We start from the raw sequence: 19,938 nt of genomic DNA, 5'->3' as shown, positions 1-19,938 counted from the left end.
GTGTTTCAAGCTTTTTGATATTAAAAGAAGGACCTGGAAATATGATGATCCCTGCAAGCTAAATGTGTTAAAAGCATTCATACTAAATAATACTAAAATAGTAAGCATGATATTATGAAGACCTGTTATTTGCCAAATTAAATAATTACATTTTATATTGTCTTTTTTCCAAGTTCCTTGGAAAATAGTTATTTTGCCTTGTAGTAAGCACTGTATATCTACCAAATGTTTTAATAGTGTTTTCAATTGTAGACATTTAAAAAGACAAAATGTATTTTTTTTAATGCGTCAGCTATACAGAAAATATTGCGAAATATTGCAGCTAAAAACAGCAGTTTCTTTCTTTCTTTCATTCTTTAACAATTTCTGCCATGATAATTGTCCATTATTTAGAATGCAAAATAAAACTAATGATGTACAAGTCTGTAAAAGTTAACTTTTAACAATTGGATGGGTGAGTAAAGCTGGAATGCATCTTTTTACCAGTTATACTCATGCAACTTCATTTTATATAGTATAGGATAAAGATATGATCTTAAATGTATTATATTTTATATATTGTTTTTGTTATATTTCATATAATCGAATAATTATTTGAAGTTGCATCTAGAACGTCAAAGAGGCACGTGCACTTTCAGTCTGAATGATGCTTCTGACAAAGAGCAAAGTATACCATTGAGTCTTTGACTAAAGATTATAGAAGAGGAAGTAAGACTTTCATTTTTACCCTGACAGAGACCGTGTGTGAGGCAATCCAGTCTTTATCGTCCCAAAGGGACGTGCTCTAATATGTCAGGAGGGTCTGGGAAAGATGGGAGATCATTGTGATTTTTGAAACACAGCCAATACTTGTGTTTATCATCATTTAATACAAAGAATATTTAAGTCTAAACACGCAAAAACAGAGTCTCTGAGAGTGGATCTGTTATAGTTTAGGCACACTGGCCAGTTCTCCCCCACCCTGTTTCTTAGCCCTTCCTTCATTGTTGGATGAAAGGTACCAGACCATAATACAGCATCGTATCACAAAAGGCCATCAAGACTGCTTTATTCATGTGTGTGGGTGCCCGTTTCCTTTGTGGAGTCTCCCCCTCTTTTTTCACACCCTCAACCCCCAAATGCTCCAACCCACAAGCACATACGGGTACATTATCACCCATTCGACTGTCCCATACAAAACTGATGCATAGTAGGAACACATGCGGGTCACATTTGCACAATAGTACCACGTTGTCACGAAGATCTGACAGTGTTTCGTCTGTCCTAGAACATGAGCGCGCACACATGGGACACACACACACACACATTCCCATAATAAAGCAGAACAATATGAGCATGGGTGGGGTTTGCGTTATGGGGGAACAGGAAGCAGGGCTGTAGACAAAGCAAACGGTGAATTCTGTTTTAGGACCTTTCATTAAAGGATACTTCCTATATAATGACAACAGCAGAAGAGTGTGAGAAAAAATAAACCTGTGAAACTTTATCTTCTGTGGTTTAGATGTAACTGATGATTACCTTTATATCCGTAGCCCGCTTGATTGTTAAACCACTTATCTTAGCCTTGTCAGTTTGGTTGTTGTTTGTTTACTTTATGGTTGACAGTAATAATTCAGCAAATTTGACTTTGTATGTACTTCGTCTTCCTGTGCGCTGCTGATGTGTGGAGATCTCATCCTTGAACGTCTAGACATGCCTTAACGGGCTGTAAGTTCTCCGGAAGATTAAATAATGAAGTACTATTGCATTAGCTCATTATCTAATGAGCACTAGAGACGGCGAGACCATGGCTGTGGTTCTAAATTAATCCTTTCTGATGTTTTTAATCACCCTTTTGTGGTCCTTTCCTTTGATCTGTGCAGTAGACATTAAACCGTAGGGGGCTGGAGGACAAAGAATCACGCACAAATCTGAATCGGGATCACAAAAGTGAAAAAGTAGATTTAAAATGTTCTATTTTAAACTATTTGTGTAGTAAATGAAGAATATTTGATTGTTGTTCTTATAATAACCGCAATGATCTAATAACCGCAAATAGTTAAATTAATACATTTATTTATAAATAATGCATTCGATTGATCAAGTTGCAGTACAATTTATGTTGCAAAACATTTCTATTTCAAATAAATACTGTTTTTTGCACTTACTATATTTTAAAGAATCCTGATTTAAAAAAATAAAAATAATAGTAATTCAGATTCCACAAAAATGCTACTGTTTTTAAATCAGCATAATACTAGGAATGATTTCTGAAGGATTATGTGGCACTGAAGACTCAGCTTTGCATTACAGGAATACATAGCATGTTTTCTATTTGAACTTGTTTTAAAATGCAAACACTTCAGTATAAGGACCACTTATCTCTATTAGCTAGTTGCTTAGCATAACTATTATTAACATATTGGTTGTTATAATGCACATATTCTGCATGGCCATATTCTACATCCCTAATCCTACCCAATACCGAAACTTAACAACTAACTTACTATTAATAAGCAGCATATATTATATGCATATGCAGTATATTACATGCGTAGTCCAGCACTACCCTGACTCTTGTGCTACTCACTGGAGGTTTCTCCATTCAGCTCGGTTTCTTCATACACAGCTCCTTGTTTCCTGTCGCCTTTTGCCCACATGCATTGAAACACATCAGCAAATAAACAGAGAGGACAAATATAAACCACAAGCCATGAGTTCTAATGGGCTTTTGTTTATTTATGCCCCACAGGGGAGGAAAAGAGACTAAGAAGTGAAGAATAGACTCGAGCCACGCAATATTGACTAATGTTCTGAGAGGAAATAATGGGGCTGAACGTAAGTGGAATAGCAGCTCTCTGTCTCTCTCTCTCTCCCACGTCTGTTTCCTCTCCTCCCCCGTGCGGCTGGGGACAATCGTATACCAGACTTTCCAAATCGTGCTGGATTACTATAGCAGTACACTGCATGCTACATAAAAGGGTACCTGGGCTTTACATAAAGTAAAAAAATAGATAAGTGATTTGAATAAACCCTCTTACCAAAATGTCTGTGCATAATAACTATGAACATGAATGATTCCCTAAATAGCAGCAAACTGATAGAGTCTCAAACAATAATAGACACCCGCACTTCTGTGACTAGACAATGATGAAGCTTTCTAGTGCACATGTGTCAAACGCATTAAAACTCATGTATATTTTGGGTTTACCAACCCATAACTAAAAACCAGATCATTCAGCACACTCAACACAATTCATAGTTTTTATGAGAGGGAGAAATTGTAAGATATTGTACCAGCTGGCAAATTGTTCTGGATAAGGGGTTGGACTATATGGTCTATGGTCAGTTTAGAATTGGGTCATACAATTTTTTTTTATTTTTTTTATTTTTTTGATTGTCTCATACAAGTGAAATCTTAGAAACTTGGAGAATTTTGATTTGAAGCCAGTAAACAAACTAGAAACACATTTCAGGTACTGCATAGCATTACTTTTGAAAAAAAAAATAAAGGTTTCAAAAGGTTTTTTTCATAGAATAGTTCTTAAAAGAGCCATTTTTCCTTGGTATCAAAACATTTTTATAATTTTTTATAATAATACATTTAAATAAATAATTAGTTTGAACAAAAATTAACTTTTTCCCACTCTAAATAACCTTTTGTGCAATGTAACTATGAATGTTAAAAGGACAGTTCACCCCAAAATTTACATTTTGTCCTCATTTACTCACCCCCAAGTCATTCCAGACCTTTTGAGTTTTTGTTGAACACAGAAGATATTTTGAAGAATGTTTAAGAACAAAACAGCTGTTGGTCTCCATTGACTTCCACATTAAAGAAAGAATACTATGGAAGTCAATCAACTTCAATTTTGATGACCGGCATACTTCAAAATATATTTTTTTCTTTTATCTTCAACATAAGAAAGAAACTGATACAGGTTTGAAACGACTTGGGCAAGAGTAAATGATGACAACATTTTCATTTTTGGGTGAACCATCCTTTTAACATTCATAGTTCCATTGCACAAAAGGTTATTTAGAGGTGGAAAAAGTTGATTTCTGTTATAATTATTTAATAAAATTGTAAATTCTTGGTGAACCTTACCTTTAAGCCATTTGTGGAACCACTGATGCCAATAAAATAACATTCAATTTTTTAATCGCACGTGTGTGTGTGTGTGTGTGTGTGTGTGTGTGTGTGCTCCTTACATTTGCTCCAGAATACCAAACTTCTACCTAAAATTATTATTTAGTGTGGCTCTAGTGGGACGCTGTAGAAAGTGTCTTTAGTGGGTGGCCACATGGTCTGACACGTTGACCAATGATGCTATTGAAATCACCCAGGTTCATATCTGGCTTGTATTATTGCACGATACCTCTTCTCATTTCCTGTCCCATCTTTCATTATGCACATCTAAAATTGGCAGTAGAAGAGAAAATTATATTCTCTCATGCTATTTCATGCTCTAGAGGTGGTTACTGTTGATTGTGAAATCACACTAACTCTATATAATCGCACCAGAGCTTGTATGTTGCTTACTTAAGCAACTTTTTCTTTTTTATGCTTTTTCATAAAATGTCTATGGAGTTCCTCTCAAAGACAGAGTTCATGTACGTGAGAAATGGCAGACCCTCTCAGATCAGCCGTATCTGCTGAGCAGAGCACTTGGGAGCTGTTTCCACTTTCTTGCTGTCTCGAAGACGTTTGTGTGTGTATTGAAGCTGAAACCAGTGTTATATCTGTGGTTAAATCTCAGAGTTGTTTTTTCCCAGAACACCACTAGCTACTGCTGCTGAATGTGTAAAAATAATTGCAGTATGATGAACAGTATAGTGATAAATTGAGACGGTATAGTTTACATCTGTATTGGAGTGTCATGCCTATGTGTTTAAATGTGCAGGTGAGAAATGGATAACGTTTTCATTTGCTGTGTTATTCTGTTTTGTTTCTGAGATGTCGGAGACATTTGGCCTCTAGCTTCTGTACTATCTAAACGCCTGGTGCTCATCCATGTCCTGGAGATAAAAGTGGAAATCATTGAAAGGGAGGCTGGTTGTCTGCCACTGAGGAGATGAGTCAGAAGATTAAAATCTCCTCAAGATTCCCCAAAACTTTCCCAAAACTTGCTCATACACAAAACATGAAATGTTTGATCAAGAAAAAAAAAAACCTTGATTAAGCAAGTTTTTTATGATTCTAGTAGAGTGTGTGGAATATATGAAGAGAAAAAAAAGTAAAAAATAAAAAGACATGAACTATGCCGCCCGCAGTTGGAATCAGCTTCCAGAAGAGATCAGATGTGCTAAAACACTTGTTACATTTAAATCTGGACTTACAACTCATCTGTTTAGCTGTGCATTTATTGAATGAGCACTGTGCAATGTCCGAACTGATTGCACTATATTTTCATTGTTTTTTTATTTTATTTTATGTGAAATCATTTTCTGTTTTAAATTCATATTAAATAAGTAAAAAAAATTTAAAAGTTTTAAAATTTCTTGTTTTATTCTTGTTCTTCATTATTATTTTACTTTCTTTTATGTAAAGCACTTTGAATTCCCATTGTGTACGAAAAGTGCTATATAAATAAACTTGCCTTGCCTTGCCTTACATGGCAACTACTAATTTTTTGTTTCTTAACGACTGGTCAAAAATAGTATTTTATTCCTAGCAGCATTACTTGCTTACATAGTGATTTTTATATTGAAGAGACACCTTTGTTGCATTTAACTTGCTTACTGATGGTTGTAAGATGATATTTTCTGTAAATATGTTTTGGAAATGCTATATATACACACACACACACACACACTAAAAAATAATTTATTTTTAAATGTTTTTATTTTTATTTTATTTATGCATTTAAATTAACAATTGCATTAAAAGTAACACTTTAAGATTCTTGGTGGCTCTAAAATACTAAAATACTATCAACACAAAGTAAATATTTTTTAAATATTGTTTTGATAATTTGCTTCTGTTTTAGTACAGTTTAGTATAATATATTTAATTATAAAGTGTTGAAAACAAACTTTCAAATTTTTTTTTACATTTACATTTATAGCTTATTGTTTTTATATCTAATTTCCATTGCAAAGGTATTGAAAACGTACCCGTGCTCTATACTTAAGTCATTACTAGCATCATTACCAATGCTTTGGTTTTAGGTCGCTCTGTTACATCACAGTCTGTCTCCCAGCGCTGTAGGACTGCCGTCTCTGTCCGAGAACTCTGACATTAATAACTTTAAAAATACACTTTGTTTCTAGGAATGTTGCCGCTTCCAAACAGCTAATCAATGCATGGTCGTGATGGAGAGATGCTCTGTGAAAGAGCTAGAGCAGGCCCCAGGCTTGTTGCAGAGCGGTGGCACCAGCGTGCAAGGCTGGTCTGCATGCATTTGTGCATATGCAAAATTAAAAGTGTTATTTGCTAAGACTTGCTTCATCCTGCCCACATGTGTCTTGATTTATGAGAATGGGGCTACAGGCGGCTTCAGATGCAGCACAGCTAGCTGTGGTGGTATTGTATGGGTCAGCGTTCAATCTGAACACATTGCACCGAGTGGTTTCTCGATGTGTTTGTGGATAAACCTTCACCCACAAACCTTTTTTTCTACCAACAAACAATGCAGTATAGCCCATTCGTGTTTTATTTGCTTTGGTTTATGAAGGAATGTTTTGGTCAAATGCAAGTTAAGCTCTATAGACATTAGCATTGTTGTAGATTACCACATTACATAACTTTTTACTTGTACCTCAGTTTATAAAATCACACCAACATTCATTGACAGCTGTGCACTTACCATGGAAGACATCCTTTGTAAGTGCATTGTGCATACACTTGCAGTTCAAACATTTGAGAGTCAACAAAAACATATTAAAGGGGTCATATGATGCGATTTCAATTGTTCCTTTCTCTTTGGAGTGTTACAAACTCTTGGTGCGTGAAGAAGATCTGTAAAGTTGCAAAGACTAAAGTCTCTAGTCCAAAGATATATTCTTTATCAAAGTTAAGACTCTGCCACGCCTCCTAAAATGGCTCATTCAAACACACCCCCACATGTCTACTTCACGATGTGGAAATATTTACGCAATGCCGCCCAAATGTTCACGCAAAGAAAGCAGTCGTGGTTTCTGTAACCGTAGTTAGTGTTGATGCAGCCATGTCAGTGAGATGCTGTGTGTATCGAGGAGAAAGCAAAAGCACTTTATTTGTTCTTCCAAAAGTAGATGCATTTCTGACGAGTGCTTGTCGTGTTCAGCCAATCACAATGCACTGGGTCAGTTGGCCAATCAGAGCAGACGGCGCTTGTCGGAAGGAGGGACTTTGTATAAAACAATGCGTTTGAGAGAGGGGGCATAGAGTACCTACACAAATGTACAGTTTTTGAAAAATAAATGTTTTTTGAACATTAAAGCATGTCAACATATTTTGTTACACCAAATACACCAAATAATGATCTTTAAAAAGCATCACAGGACCCCTTTAAAGACGTTTTATAATGCAATTTGTTTTTCTGTTTTAAATAAATCCTTTTTTTTTTTTTCTTTACTTTCTTTGTATCATGGATACAAAGCTAAAAAAAAATAGATTTTTTTTTTTGAATATTTCATAACATTACTGTTTTTACAGTATTTTTGATCAAATGAGTGCAGCCTGGTGTGCTTAAGAGACTTCTTCCTAATACATTTAAAAATCTGACCAATCCCCAACTTTTTTTTTTTCACTAAGCATTATTTTCTGTAGTAATCACCAACTTGCCGCAGATACAGAGCTTGGCTTGAATTAAACCTGTGTTGTTCCTTTTAGATGAAACTTCTTAAATGCTGCAATGTTTTTTGTTGTTTATTTAGTTGTACCATTTTGTGAATAATATCTCAGCTAAAGGAATTTGTTAGGCATGGCTCAACGAAGTGCCTAGTTCATGATCTATTTAGTAATTTAATTAATATTTTATAAAAAACAACAACTGGGTAATTGGGCATTCATAATAAAAACAGCCAAAATATATCCAACACTAACCAATATCAGCAGATAAACCAATATGGTATTAATATATATTGTGGATTCACCCCTTACTTGATGTCATTTATTTTTAGGGCTATATACTCTTAAATGAACACTGCTGCAATTTTTATTATTTCCATATTTTTATATTGATTTAATGGTATGTGTTTAGTTTAGTGCAGTATTTATGAGTGAGTGGAACATCATTTTGTTGATATGTGCACTCTGTATGTACAGTTGAATGACAATAAAAGCTCCTTACCTTTACTTCTAAAAATATTACAGAAATGCAACAAAAATAATAATTCTGTGGGAGCTGTGGAGGGAAACGATAGACTGTTGTTACACTATGACTATATTCTATATTATAGCACATGTGGAACACTGTTAACCAATCAGAATCCATTACCAGAGCTATTTGGTTTATAAACTGGCAAAGCCAGATTTTTCCAGTTACAGAAGTGGGCGACTGTAAAGTACATGTCAGAGCTGGGTCATTAGCAGGGTGGAATGAGAGTGTGTTGAATAGAGCTTTGTGGTCTTGGGACTCTCTGTGTTGTATCACCTTCGCTGCATTGACTAGCTTTGACTCATGACTCTTTTGGCTTAACGGAACAGATGGATTTTTCCCCCCACCTTCCTGTAAGTGCTCTGTTTTTTTACCCTCATACATCTGATATTATAGAACCAGCCCTAGCTGGCCAATCAATACAATTATGTATGACGTAATCACACAGCTCTCCAGGGCAAGGTATAATCAGTTTAATGATCTTGTGCTATAAACTGATTGTATTTTGAAATCAGGCTACTTGTATTACAGTCCACTTACAGTGCATTTGAACATTTTGAAGCGTACAGTTTGCAAATTCACCTTACTGTTAAAAGTCACCTCTGAGCAAACAATACAAAATTATCAATTTGTCTTTTATGCCAAAAATCATTAGAATATTAAGCAAATATCATGTTCCATGAAGATATTTTGTACATTTCCTACCATAAATATATAAAAACTTAATTTTTGATGAGTAATATGCCTTGCTGAGGACTTCATTTGGACAACTTTAAAGGTGATTTTCTCAATACTTAGATTGTTTTTTTGCACCTTCAGACTCCAGATTTTCAAGATGTATCTCATTCAGATATTCTCCTATCTCAACAAACCATACATCAATTGAAAGTTATTTATTCAGCTTTCCGATTAAATATAAATCTCAATTTTGAAAAGTTTATGACTGGTTTCGTACAATGCATTTGAACACTTTGAAGCGTACAGTTTGCAAATTCGCCTTACTGTTATTCTTGACAAAGGTCGCCTCTGAGCCTGATTGCTCTTTAGCACGTTTAAATGACTTGCGGCTCACTGTTTTGCATTAACTTGCTGTATTATAAAAATTCCCCAAAAATAAGCTCTGTGTAATGGTGCATTTGTGGTAGAAGTGAAAAAAATGTGGTCATGTGGATGGTAATACTTATCACGACGACTACAGGATATAGAATTTGTAGCATGAAGCATTTTACAGAGCGCAAAAGAACCGTTCTGCAGAAAAATAAGTTTACTCATCCATTTATAACAGACCGCAGACAGGTCTAGATTTAAGCATGAGTTAAATAGGTGAAATGAAACTAGCGTGAATAAAGCATGGTAACAAACAGACATACTAAGCTGAAGTGAAGCATCTGTCAGTTACGTGTTGTTGTGTCTGGGGTTTTTTTCCAAGTGTGTGGTTGCTGACGGTTTGTGCAACCTGCAAAGATGTCTCGAAGATCTCTCTGGAGAATGAGGCAAATGGTGCTCAACCGACGTTAGGTAACAGGTGCGCTGTGGGAAGCACGGTTGCTCAGATGCCGCTTACTAATTGGGGCTTATCAGGTATTGCTGGGAAGCGCAAACAACACCTGGGGCCTTTGTCCAGCTGTCATGGGGATGTGGGGCGGGGTCCTGCCCGAGACTGGGGTCCGAAGTTCAGGTTTCACTGAAGAACTGTAAGAGTGACCTTTATGATGAGTCCGTTCTGAACCACAACCACTTAATCTACAAAGATTTCTTTAAAAAAATCTATATAATAGTTGCACTTTTGCCACAAACCGAGCGGCTTGCTGCTGTGCTTCAGCACGTTTCCTGCCGCACGTATTACACCTGTAAGAATCCGATTAAACTTCCTCTGCTCTGCTTTTGTGTCTCTCGCTTCCACCAAACCTTTCCCACATTAACTGTCTTGCTCTCCAGCAGTCAGCTATCAAGTCTGAACAGGATGTTAGTCTTCTGACACCACAAGCACTTCCTTTTTGTCTATAGTAGAGCAGTTGTGTACAGGAAGACTACTCTTGTCGGCCAGCTGGACTGTGGAGGCCTGCTACTGGAGATGCAGTCACAGTTTTGTCTACTCACCTACTACGTCTTATTTGTGACCCTGAAGCACAAAACCAGTCATTAGTAGCATCGGTATATTTGTAGCAATAACCAACAATTAATCGTATGGGTCAAAATGATCAATTTTCCTTTTATGCTAAAAATCATTAGAATATTATGTAAAGATCATGTTCCATGAAGATATTTTGTACATTTATCAAAACTTAAGTTTTGATAAGTAAAATGCCTTGCCAAGGACTTTTTTTTTGCACCCTCAAGACTCCAGATTTTCAAATAGTTCTATCTCAGTCAAATATTGTCCAAAAACCCCCAAAAAGTTATTTATTCAGCTATATAAATCTCAATTAAAAAAAAATTGACACTTATGACTGGTTTTGTGGTCCAGGGTCACATTTATTATCAGTATGGTGAGTATGGTTTTTCTGTAGAAGAAGAGACAAAAGGGTCCTTATTTAGACAGGATGATCTAGCGTCCCGTTGAAGGACGGGGTGGGCGGAGTAAGTGCGGCAGGCCGGAGACAGCATTGCTGACAAACCAGACCGTCAGGTTTCACATGCTGTCAAATCCCCAGATGAAAGGCGGCAAAGGTCTCCACAGTAATACCGAGGCCGTGACTGCACCGGGGACCTCGCAGATGGCCCAGTGAAATCACGAACATGAGTCGTCAGCAGCGAAACTACCCACACAAACCTGTACCGAGAGTGAAATTTCAGTGGGTGGTGGATGTTGAGCTGTCTTGAAACGCATCTGTCGGTTTCTGAGAAGGCGATTCACACATTTTGATGGGTGATTTAAGTTTTGGTCTGACGGTATAAACTGTTGATTGTTTACAGTGTGCATACATATGTGTGAATAGTTCGAATGGGACGGCCTGCGTTTTGGTGCTCATTTTCAGTAAAGAGTATCAAGTGAGATGCTACCCGGACAATGAGGCCATTGTTCTTCACTGCTGCTCAAGGGAATGGCCTTGCTGGATATTATTGGCATTTGGCAGCAGGATTGTGCCACTATCTACGTAGCTGTAGCTTATTGTGTGCTTGTAAGTGACTGAGACGAGCTTCCTGGTATGTTTACATAAGTCTGCATCTGTGATTTATGCATGTGAAGGGTTTTTGAAATCTGTGCAGCAAACAGTGATGTTGAAGAGAGGTGTGTGCGTCACACAGATGTCTCAGATTCCTGCCTTTGTCTCCAGATGCCATTCCACATGGCTGCATGGTCTCTACAGTGACTCTGGCCTGCTGGGGGATTGGTGTCTTTCGACGTGGTCCTCATTTGTCAAGAACAATTACATTCGAGCAATCTTTCAGTCATATCTCTGTGTAACCATCAGCCTTGGGATAGCGTGGCCTAACATTTTGATTTGTCTATAATATATAAGAAGATAGTAACCAAAGTACATATGCTTTTGTCATTTGGGACAGAAGAGAGCAGACAGGAAATTAAGGTGGAGTTTAAGAGACGATGAGATCAGAACGTGTGAAAAACACCAAGGCATTTTTGCTTAAGCACTAGACCATAAATAAGATACTTCTTTTTTTTTCTGTTGTCTGGTTGTGGTTATAAACTTTGTTATCTACTAGATACGAGATTTACATTTTTACATTTCGTCCTCATTTACTCACCCTCATGTCATTCCAAACCTATTTGAATTTTTTTTTTAAATATTGAACATAAAAGAAGATATTTTGATGAATGCTAGTAAACAAGGTTGATGGTCCCCATTGAACTGCATATTATTTCTTTCCCTACTATGGAAGTCAATGAGGACCAACAACTAGTTGGTTATTCAAAATTATTTCAAATATCTTTATTTATGTTAAAAATAAGAATGTTTATGACAACTTCGAACTTTTACAAATTTGAACACAATTTATTCCACAGCAGAAAGCTGAATGCGGCACCTGTCTAGCTTAAAATACTGTAATTAAATCTAATATTGTGACTATATGTCTGGAGCCAGTTCAGACCCGTGGAATCATGCTTGCTCACACTGTCTGTGTCTTACACATAACAAAACATTTTTACTCAAATGCATCCATAAATTTTCATGGGTTCAACATTCTGCCACCAGTTACTAATAAACATGCTAAAACATTATTCTCAGCATTTACTCTGTTTATTCCGTTGTTAAAAGGGGATTTTAGACTTGGGAACAGTTTAAAGCCTTTGTGGCCTGGTGGAAATGACACTCAAGTCATTGGTTTCAAAGATCTTGGTGATTCTTGTAAAATGTGATAGACATTCAAAAAACAAGATGGTAACAATGTCACATTGTTTTACACATCCTGTGATATGAGGTTACATTACTTTGTGAGTCAGTAAATGGTAATGGTAAAGGTTTTGCACACTGCCTCTGAAACTTTCGTCTGGCATAAAATTTTTGGATCCGGTTCAATTTTCAGCATTTTTGCATCCGTTGCATGCATTTTGATAGGAAACTATGGTGAATATGGAAAAAAACACATTTCAGTTTGTAAAGACCTTTAGAATCCAGCATTGCATAAATTGACGTGTAGGTGTAGAAGACTTTGTGTCACATGAACATTCACTTTATCTTAGTTCATGGGGCAAGAACAGATTGTAGCTGAACAAGGACAGTTCTGCCGTGTAGTGTTTACTCAGAAGGGAAATTTCAGAACACTACTAGAGCTATTTTTAGTTTCCAACATGCATCCGATCAATGCAAGACCACTGCTCGTGCTTTAGATAGCCTAGCACACACTACCAGAAGGAAACTTTTTAGACTTGACATGTTGTTGATTGTCTGCAGCACAAGGCTCCAGATTCTAGTCACAGACGCTCTTCTAGTGTGCACACTCAAGTAGTCGCAGGTGCTGCGATGCTTTTCAAATTCGCTTCCGTTCAAACTTTCTCTAAACAAGCTGTAGCATTGCGCAAGTAGTAGTAACTCAGTCACCTTTTGTCTGTGATTGTTTAACATGTCCACAAAAACATGAGAGAAAACAAGTCTTTAAGGCCGTGTTTCCACCTGATATTAAGATGTGTTGTTTGTGCTCTAATTTCAAGTGTTTAGTGCTAAATTCAGATGGAAACATGGTCTTAGATGTTTTGTCATTTGATGACTAACACCACACATGGAGCTAGTCCAAAACATATGTGTAGTGTAAAAACTCTGAATGCATCCATTAGTAAAACACTGCATACTTGACATCATCCACTCAAAATATAATATGCATAAGACCCGTTTTACAATATGTAGTCTGTGCATATTTTCTGCAAAAATCATGGTGACAATTTCATGGGTGGTGGCGTGGTGCACTTGGAATTGAATTGTCTTTAACTAGAGGGTTAATAAAGAAAAAGTTACTTGAATCATGATGTAGTTTTATTTTCAAGTTGACTAGTTATGTAAAAAAAAAAAAAAAAAAAGAAAATCGGTCAAAAGTTCAAGTAAATTTTTAGATATTTTTTGGCAAATCTTTCAGCTCTACAGTGCAGACCAAGATTGAACTGCAGTGACACATAACGTGTCTTTATCTCAAAATTAAACAAAACCACTCTTTATTACTCCCAGGCACTGACTTTTTTACATTTTATGAGATGTGCAGCAAAGAATTATGAAAATTATTCGTCAACAAAATTAATTGATTGCAAAAACAATGTTAAATTTTAATTAACACTGCCCTGTCTTCCATTGTCAGTACACACAAATAGTCATGTCTAACCCTGTTAATGTTATGCTCACTTAAACTGATTGTTTGGCGCAGAAATATAGCCCTTTCAAGTTTAAAATTGACTTGTGATTGGTCTCGTTTTACCTTTGGCCTGGCAGTAATCATTCGGTTTTGTTTTTGTTTGCAGGTGACACAGAGGAGCTTCCTGGGCCCCTGAGACGTGACATCGGGCTGGGCGTCTCATTTCCCGTGCCCTTGCTGGCCCAGACAAGCCCAAACAAGCTGCCCTCTGAATGACTACTGACCATACCATACCGTCACCATGAACAAATACTCCCAGTACTTCAACAATAGCCTCATAAGGGCCCACTATATCTTTGCCAAGAACATGAGCCAGAAGGATTTAGACGATCGCAATAAACCTAGCCTGAGCAGCCTGAACATTTTATTTGTTATAATCTGCAGTATCATCATCTTGGAAAACCTCCTAGTGCTCATTTCCGTGTTTCGTAATAAGAAGTTCCACTCGGCCATGTTCTTCTTCATTGGAAACCTGGCCTTCTCGGACCTACTGGCTGGCTCCGCTTATATTGCCAACATCTTCCTGTCAGGCCCTAGGACATTTAAGTTGGTGCCTGTCCAGTGGTTCATACGAGAAGGGACTGCTTTCATCGCACTGGCTGCCTCCGTTTTCAGCCTGCTGGCCATCGCCATAGAGCGCTACATCGCCATCACCAAGGTCAAAGTTTATGGCTCCAACAAAACTTGCCGCATGTTCCTTCTGATTGGAACGTGCTGGGTGATGTCCATCCTTCTGGGAGGTCTGCCTATTATCGGCTGGAACTGTATTGATAACCTGGATGATTGCTCCGCTGTCCTTCCTCTCAACTCCCGATATTACATCCTGTTTGTAGTCACCATCTTTACCGTCATCTTGCTGTCCATTGTGATCCTTTATGTTCGCATCTACCTAATTGTGCGCACCAGCCACCAAGAGGCCACCAATTCTCCAGCTTACGCTCTCCTGAAGACTGTTACGATTGTGCTGGGCGTCTTCATCGTCTGTTGGCTGCCCGCCTTCACTATCCTGCTCTTGGACACTTCCTGTAAGATAGAGCAGTGTCCTATCCTCAACAATGCTGCCGTCTTCTTTAGCTTCGCCACACTGAATTCGGCACTGAACCCGCTGATCTACACGTTGAGGAGCAAGGACATGAGGAAGGAGTTCCTCAGGGTGCTTTGCTGCTGGGGGCTGCTCAATTGTGGCCGGCCACCTCACCGCTGCATGGTGCCACTCAAGAGCTCGAGTTCAATGGAGCACTGCACCAACAAACACGAAAATCAGTCAATTCCCATCATGCAGGACTGCACTACCTGTGTTTGATTTCGTCTCCTCAGGTGGTTGAAGATAAGGAGAGACCCCATCTTGGAGGAACAGAAGATGGAAGTGTTCAGAGAGCTCATGGATGAAACAAGAATCGCAATCAATGTCTTTGGACTCTCGGACACTTAGAGTAGATGTCTGTGCTGGAGTTCTACTGTAGAGTGGAACTATGCTACCAGAACTCCCATGTGTCCTTTGTTGCTTCTGTCCTTGCAAAAAAAAGTTAGCAGAATAAGACTGTACCATGTATTTGGCATTTTAAGGCAAATGAAACAAAGCCAAATTCAAATGGGAATATGCGTTTATAAATGAAAAATCAAAGTTGCACTTTGTAGACTTCTAGGCAGCTTGGGATTGCATGTTTCTCATATGCTGACCAAGCTACCAGAAGTCACATACAAGTTGTATCCTAGATTCGAGAGGACAGATGAAATATAAGGATCGACGATGCACTCCATGTGAACCAAACTACCATGCATGCTTGCAGAACCGTATTTATCGAATTACTTGATATACATAACACCCTTTGATTACCGTTTGACAATAAAAGTATTCCGCTTCATTGTATTGCATGAAAGTCTAACCTGTGTAAAACTAATTTGTATGGTAAGCTTATGTACAATTGTCAATGTTACTCCTCTTGTCCATCTTAACTCACTGTCCCTTACTATTTTTTTTTTTTTTTTTACATTCCTAATTTTTCCTAAGAGGAAAGCACAATCAGAATGTGATTACTGAATTCCTGATATGAGTTTCTCTCGATGTAGACGCTGGTGGTGTTGGCATGACAATGCCGTAGCGTCGCTGCGGCAGCGTGTGCTTCATTTCGTGCCCTCTTGACGAATGGAACTGAATATAAGAATGAAGTGTTACGAGCGAAGGTTTTCGCTGATCGACAGTATTACCGAACATCATTGTTCTCCTGTTGATTATTGAGCTTGCAGCAACAAGAACGGGCACTCACTGTGAAGTCTAAAAGACATTTAAAGTTCATTGAAATCAATACGTCATTGATAAGAAAGGAAACTCTTGAGATTAGGACACAACCTAGCATCCCTTTCTCTCTTTTGAAGGCATACATGCTGTCTTTTAATAGGTCACAAGTCTTCAGAAGAAACTTTAAACTTCCTGCAACCACAGGAAGTCCGGTGTTTTCCTGTTGTTATGGACTGACCTTGATGTTGTCATACGTTAATGTCATCAGTCCAACACTTTCACTCGCACAATCGTTCGCCGTTTAATCCCAGCATGTTTTAGTTTCCTCTGCTGATCGCCTTAGTTCATCAGAGAAAGCACTTTGGCAGCTCTTCCAATACCGCCCTATTGTATTTTGTTTTTCTTCCTTTCTTTTTTTTTTTAATGCATGAAGAGTTTAAGCCTGTGTGAGCATCCCTATTACTCCGTTCAATGTAAAACATTGCCTACCCTGTGGAACAATGTTTGTTTTATATGATAAATATATGAAAGTATGTATGTATGTATCTGTGTACAGTATGTATTGCGTATACGTATAGAATGTCTCGTGTGCAATAGCCTTGTGTTTTAGTAGCAAGCTACCTGTGCTAAATCGGTACAATCCCAAACACTAATGCAGGTACATACACATTAGTTCATTCCTTTTTTTAATAAAAAGAAATTAAATACAAAAAAAAAAAAAAGTGTGTCAGTTTTTGTTCTCGGTTTTATATTTAGTAAGGTTACAGCTGAAAATATCTCGATGGTTTCACACATGCTTTTAGCAATTAGCATACAACCAAAAGTGTAACTTCTGAACTGGCTGTTTAGTGCGTGGCACAGAAGTGATTAATGCCACTATGTAATTTGTTTTGAATTTCATTCCTACGCAGTATTGAGTTTCAAACTGAACACAAGAGCTGTATCCCACATATTACAGAAATCTGACTAGACAAAAAAGGGAAACTAAATGCTAACATGCACGAACATGGTTAAGGCCCGACTCGCTAGGACATGAATCTGTTTGCTAACAATATTGCTTGGAACTGCTGGCCTGGTTTTCTGACAGTCCAATAAGTGCCAGTTTCAAAGTTTTGTGGGAGAGCAGATGTTTAGCCAAAGGGTTTTATAGGAAAGAAGGGAGTGTGATGAGAGATCAATAGGAATGGCATTATGGGAAAGGGATTTCTGGGAGGCCATTGAATGGGTCGGCATGACCTTAAAAAAAAAAAAAAAAAAGATTGTGAACTCTGACTGAGTGGGCTTAAGGGTGGTCTGGCCTGGTTGTCGTCAAACATCTAGAATTCCTGAGTGGGAACAGCAATCCGCCCTGGGATATAACACAGCTGGGAATATGGCCAAGAGTTAGCAGGAAGTGACATCAGCCATACTGAAACAGCTGCAAACATATATAGTTGTTTTCAGTACAGTCTTTGTGATTAATGACCATTCTGTACTCCCACTCCACCCGGTATATGTGAGAACACGTTTGGTCTGAGAAGACGCTCACCCATAGCAGTAACTACATCTGCTGTACAGCAGCGACACCTTGTGGTCGGACGAAGAAAATATATAATATATACTGGCCTCTTGCGCCATCTGTAGGATAAAGATAAAAATTTTATAATCATAGGATGAAATGATTTTGTCAAACTACTGTAGTTATTTTAAAGCAGAGATGCCCAAAACCAGGGCCGATGTTGCCCCTTTATGAACTTTGTTTTGTCCCGTCATGCCATATCACATCACATGAGGTGAAAAGAAAAAGAAAATAAGAAAAATATGCAGCTGAAGTATATCTTCTTTTCTTAATTATATTTTTGTTGTAATATTTTTAATATAGATAGATAGATAGATAGATAGTGAATTTGATTATATATATATATATATATATATATATATATATATATATAATTTTTTTTTTTTTTACATTTTTCTTTAATTGTTTACAAAATGTTAATACAGTTGGATATAATACAACATTTGCTTTAGGCCACAACATTAAAAAAAAATAGAGTAGTCTAAAATAAAATCTAAGCTAACATGCTTGTTAACTTTATTTCTTCATTATTGAGTTATGCTATATTTGCATATGTAGATGTTACGATTTTGGTTTATGATAAATGTAATTATTACTGAAAATAAACGAACGAACGACCAATTATATTCTAAGCTTGCTTAAATTCGTTCGAAGCTGAAATGTAATTACCTTGTTGAAAAGTTTGCGTGCTCCGGTGGAAACGCACTAATATTTTCGCTTTTACCCGAAACCGGAAACTCATGAATATTCATGTATACTCCGCCCAGTGACACCTTTATAATAATCGAACAGCAACAACAAATAAATCACTCACTGCTCTTGATTAAAAAGCTTTTTTTAACTTTAAAAAAATAATAATCTTTAATTCATAGTCCAAAATGAAATGCCGTTTTACATTTGATTACTTTATTTAATTATTTAATTATGTACCTGAAAACTGATGCAAGACCTACCTAAAAAAACTGAAAGTCAGTTTATTTTATTTGTATCTTTACTTTATTGTATTTATTTGTATTGTTGCTTGTAGTTAGAATATTCTTAATAATATGATAATCTATATAATTTTTTTGAAAGTATAGTTTTTCCATAAACATAGCACATACTACTATACCGAAACCGTGACTTTAAAACCGTGAAACAAACCGAACTGTGAAAAAGTTGAACTGTTCCACCCTAATATTTACATAATCATTTGGCAGACGGACGCTTACATTCAAAGCGACTTACAATAGATAAAATTTATAAAATAAATAAATAATGTATATAATGATAGATGTTTTAAAAGAGCATCTTAATGACAAACTATCACACTGTTTTACATATGGGGATACAGTATTTTTTTTTTAGTGCCAAAATTGACCAGAATTTGATTTTCCATTTCTAGCCTAAAATATGTAGCTTAGTGTACAATGCTTATTTTGAAGTTGACGAAGGAAGCAACAGTAGCATTAGTGCGGCTAGTGCTCTTGCTGTTGATGCTGTTGAACAAGAGAGGGTGGACAGTTCAGCTTTTGAGTCAGAGCAGGAACCAGGTAAAGTTTAAGCTATTAGCAAAACTAAACATGCTAGCTATACTCTTTAAAATATGTGCTTTTATGAGTGAGAGAGAGGGGGATTAAGGGAAAGATTATAGAGACAGTGAATGCCTTGATACTTCTTGATACTTCATTTGATTATTTTGCCCATCCACAGTCTAATTTTTTTTTTTTTTTTTTTTTTTTTTTTTAAGTAGGCCTATAACCCAATTCAAACAACTGTATGTTTTGCTATTAAAAGTATGTAGTTTGATAAGCATATCGTTTGAAGTCTGTAGCCAATGGTGGCACAATAATACTTGCTCACTGTACTGTAAGACTGTAAGGTAAGAAATAAACAATAAAAAAGACTTTTATGAAGTAACAACTCTTTAACATTTTTTTTCTCCTTAAAAAACTCTCACATGGAAGTGCATGACAGTCTACAACCAGTTGATGTGGAGAAGCTGTTTGTTTGTAATTAATGTATCAGTTAACAATCGGTAGAGTTTGCTACTTGCACTTTTGCATGTTATTTTTTTC

General features: G+C 36.9%; 1 protein-coding gene across 1 annotated transcript; it reads left to right on the top strand.

The window, feature by feature from the left end:
* Positions 1 to 2,511: 2,511 nt before the first annotated feature.
* LOC113072797 (sphingosine 1-phosphate receptor 2) lies at positions 2,512 to 16,741 on the top strand. The gene is made up of 2 exons (XM_026245773.1): positions 2,512 to 2,817; positions 14,191 to 16,741. Exon 2 carries the CDS (start codon positions 14,326 to 14,328, stop codon positions 15,385 to 15,387), a length of 1,062 nt encoding a protein of 353 aa, XP_026101558.1. The 5' UTR covers positions 2,512 to 2,817; positions 14,191 to 14,325; the 3' UTR covers positions 15,388 to 16,741.
* Positions 16,742 to 19,938: the final 3,197 nt, after the last annotated feature.

This window comes from Carassius auratus, unplaced genomic scaffold (genome assembly GCF_003368295.1).
Source record: "Carassius auratus strain Wakin unplaced genomic scaffold, ASM336829v1 scaf_tig00010452, whole genome shotgun sequence".
Taxonomy (NCBI): Eukaryota; Metazoa; Chordata; class Actinopteri; order Cypriniformes; family Cyprinidae; genus Carassius; species Carassius auratus.
Note: the sequence above shows the minus strand (reverse complement) of the source record. Positions and strands in the feature narration are given on the sequence as shown.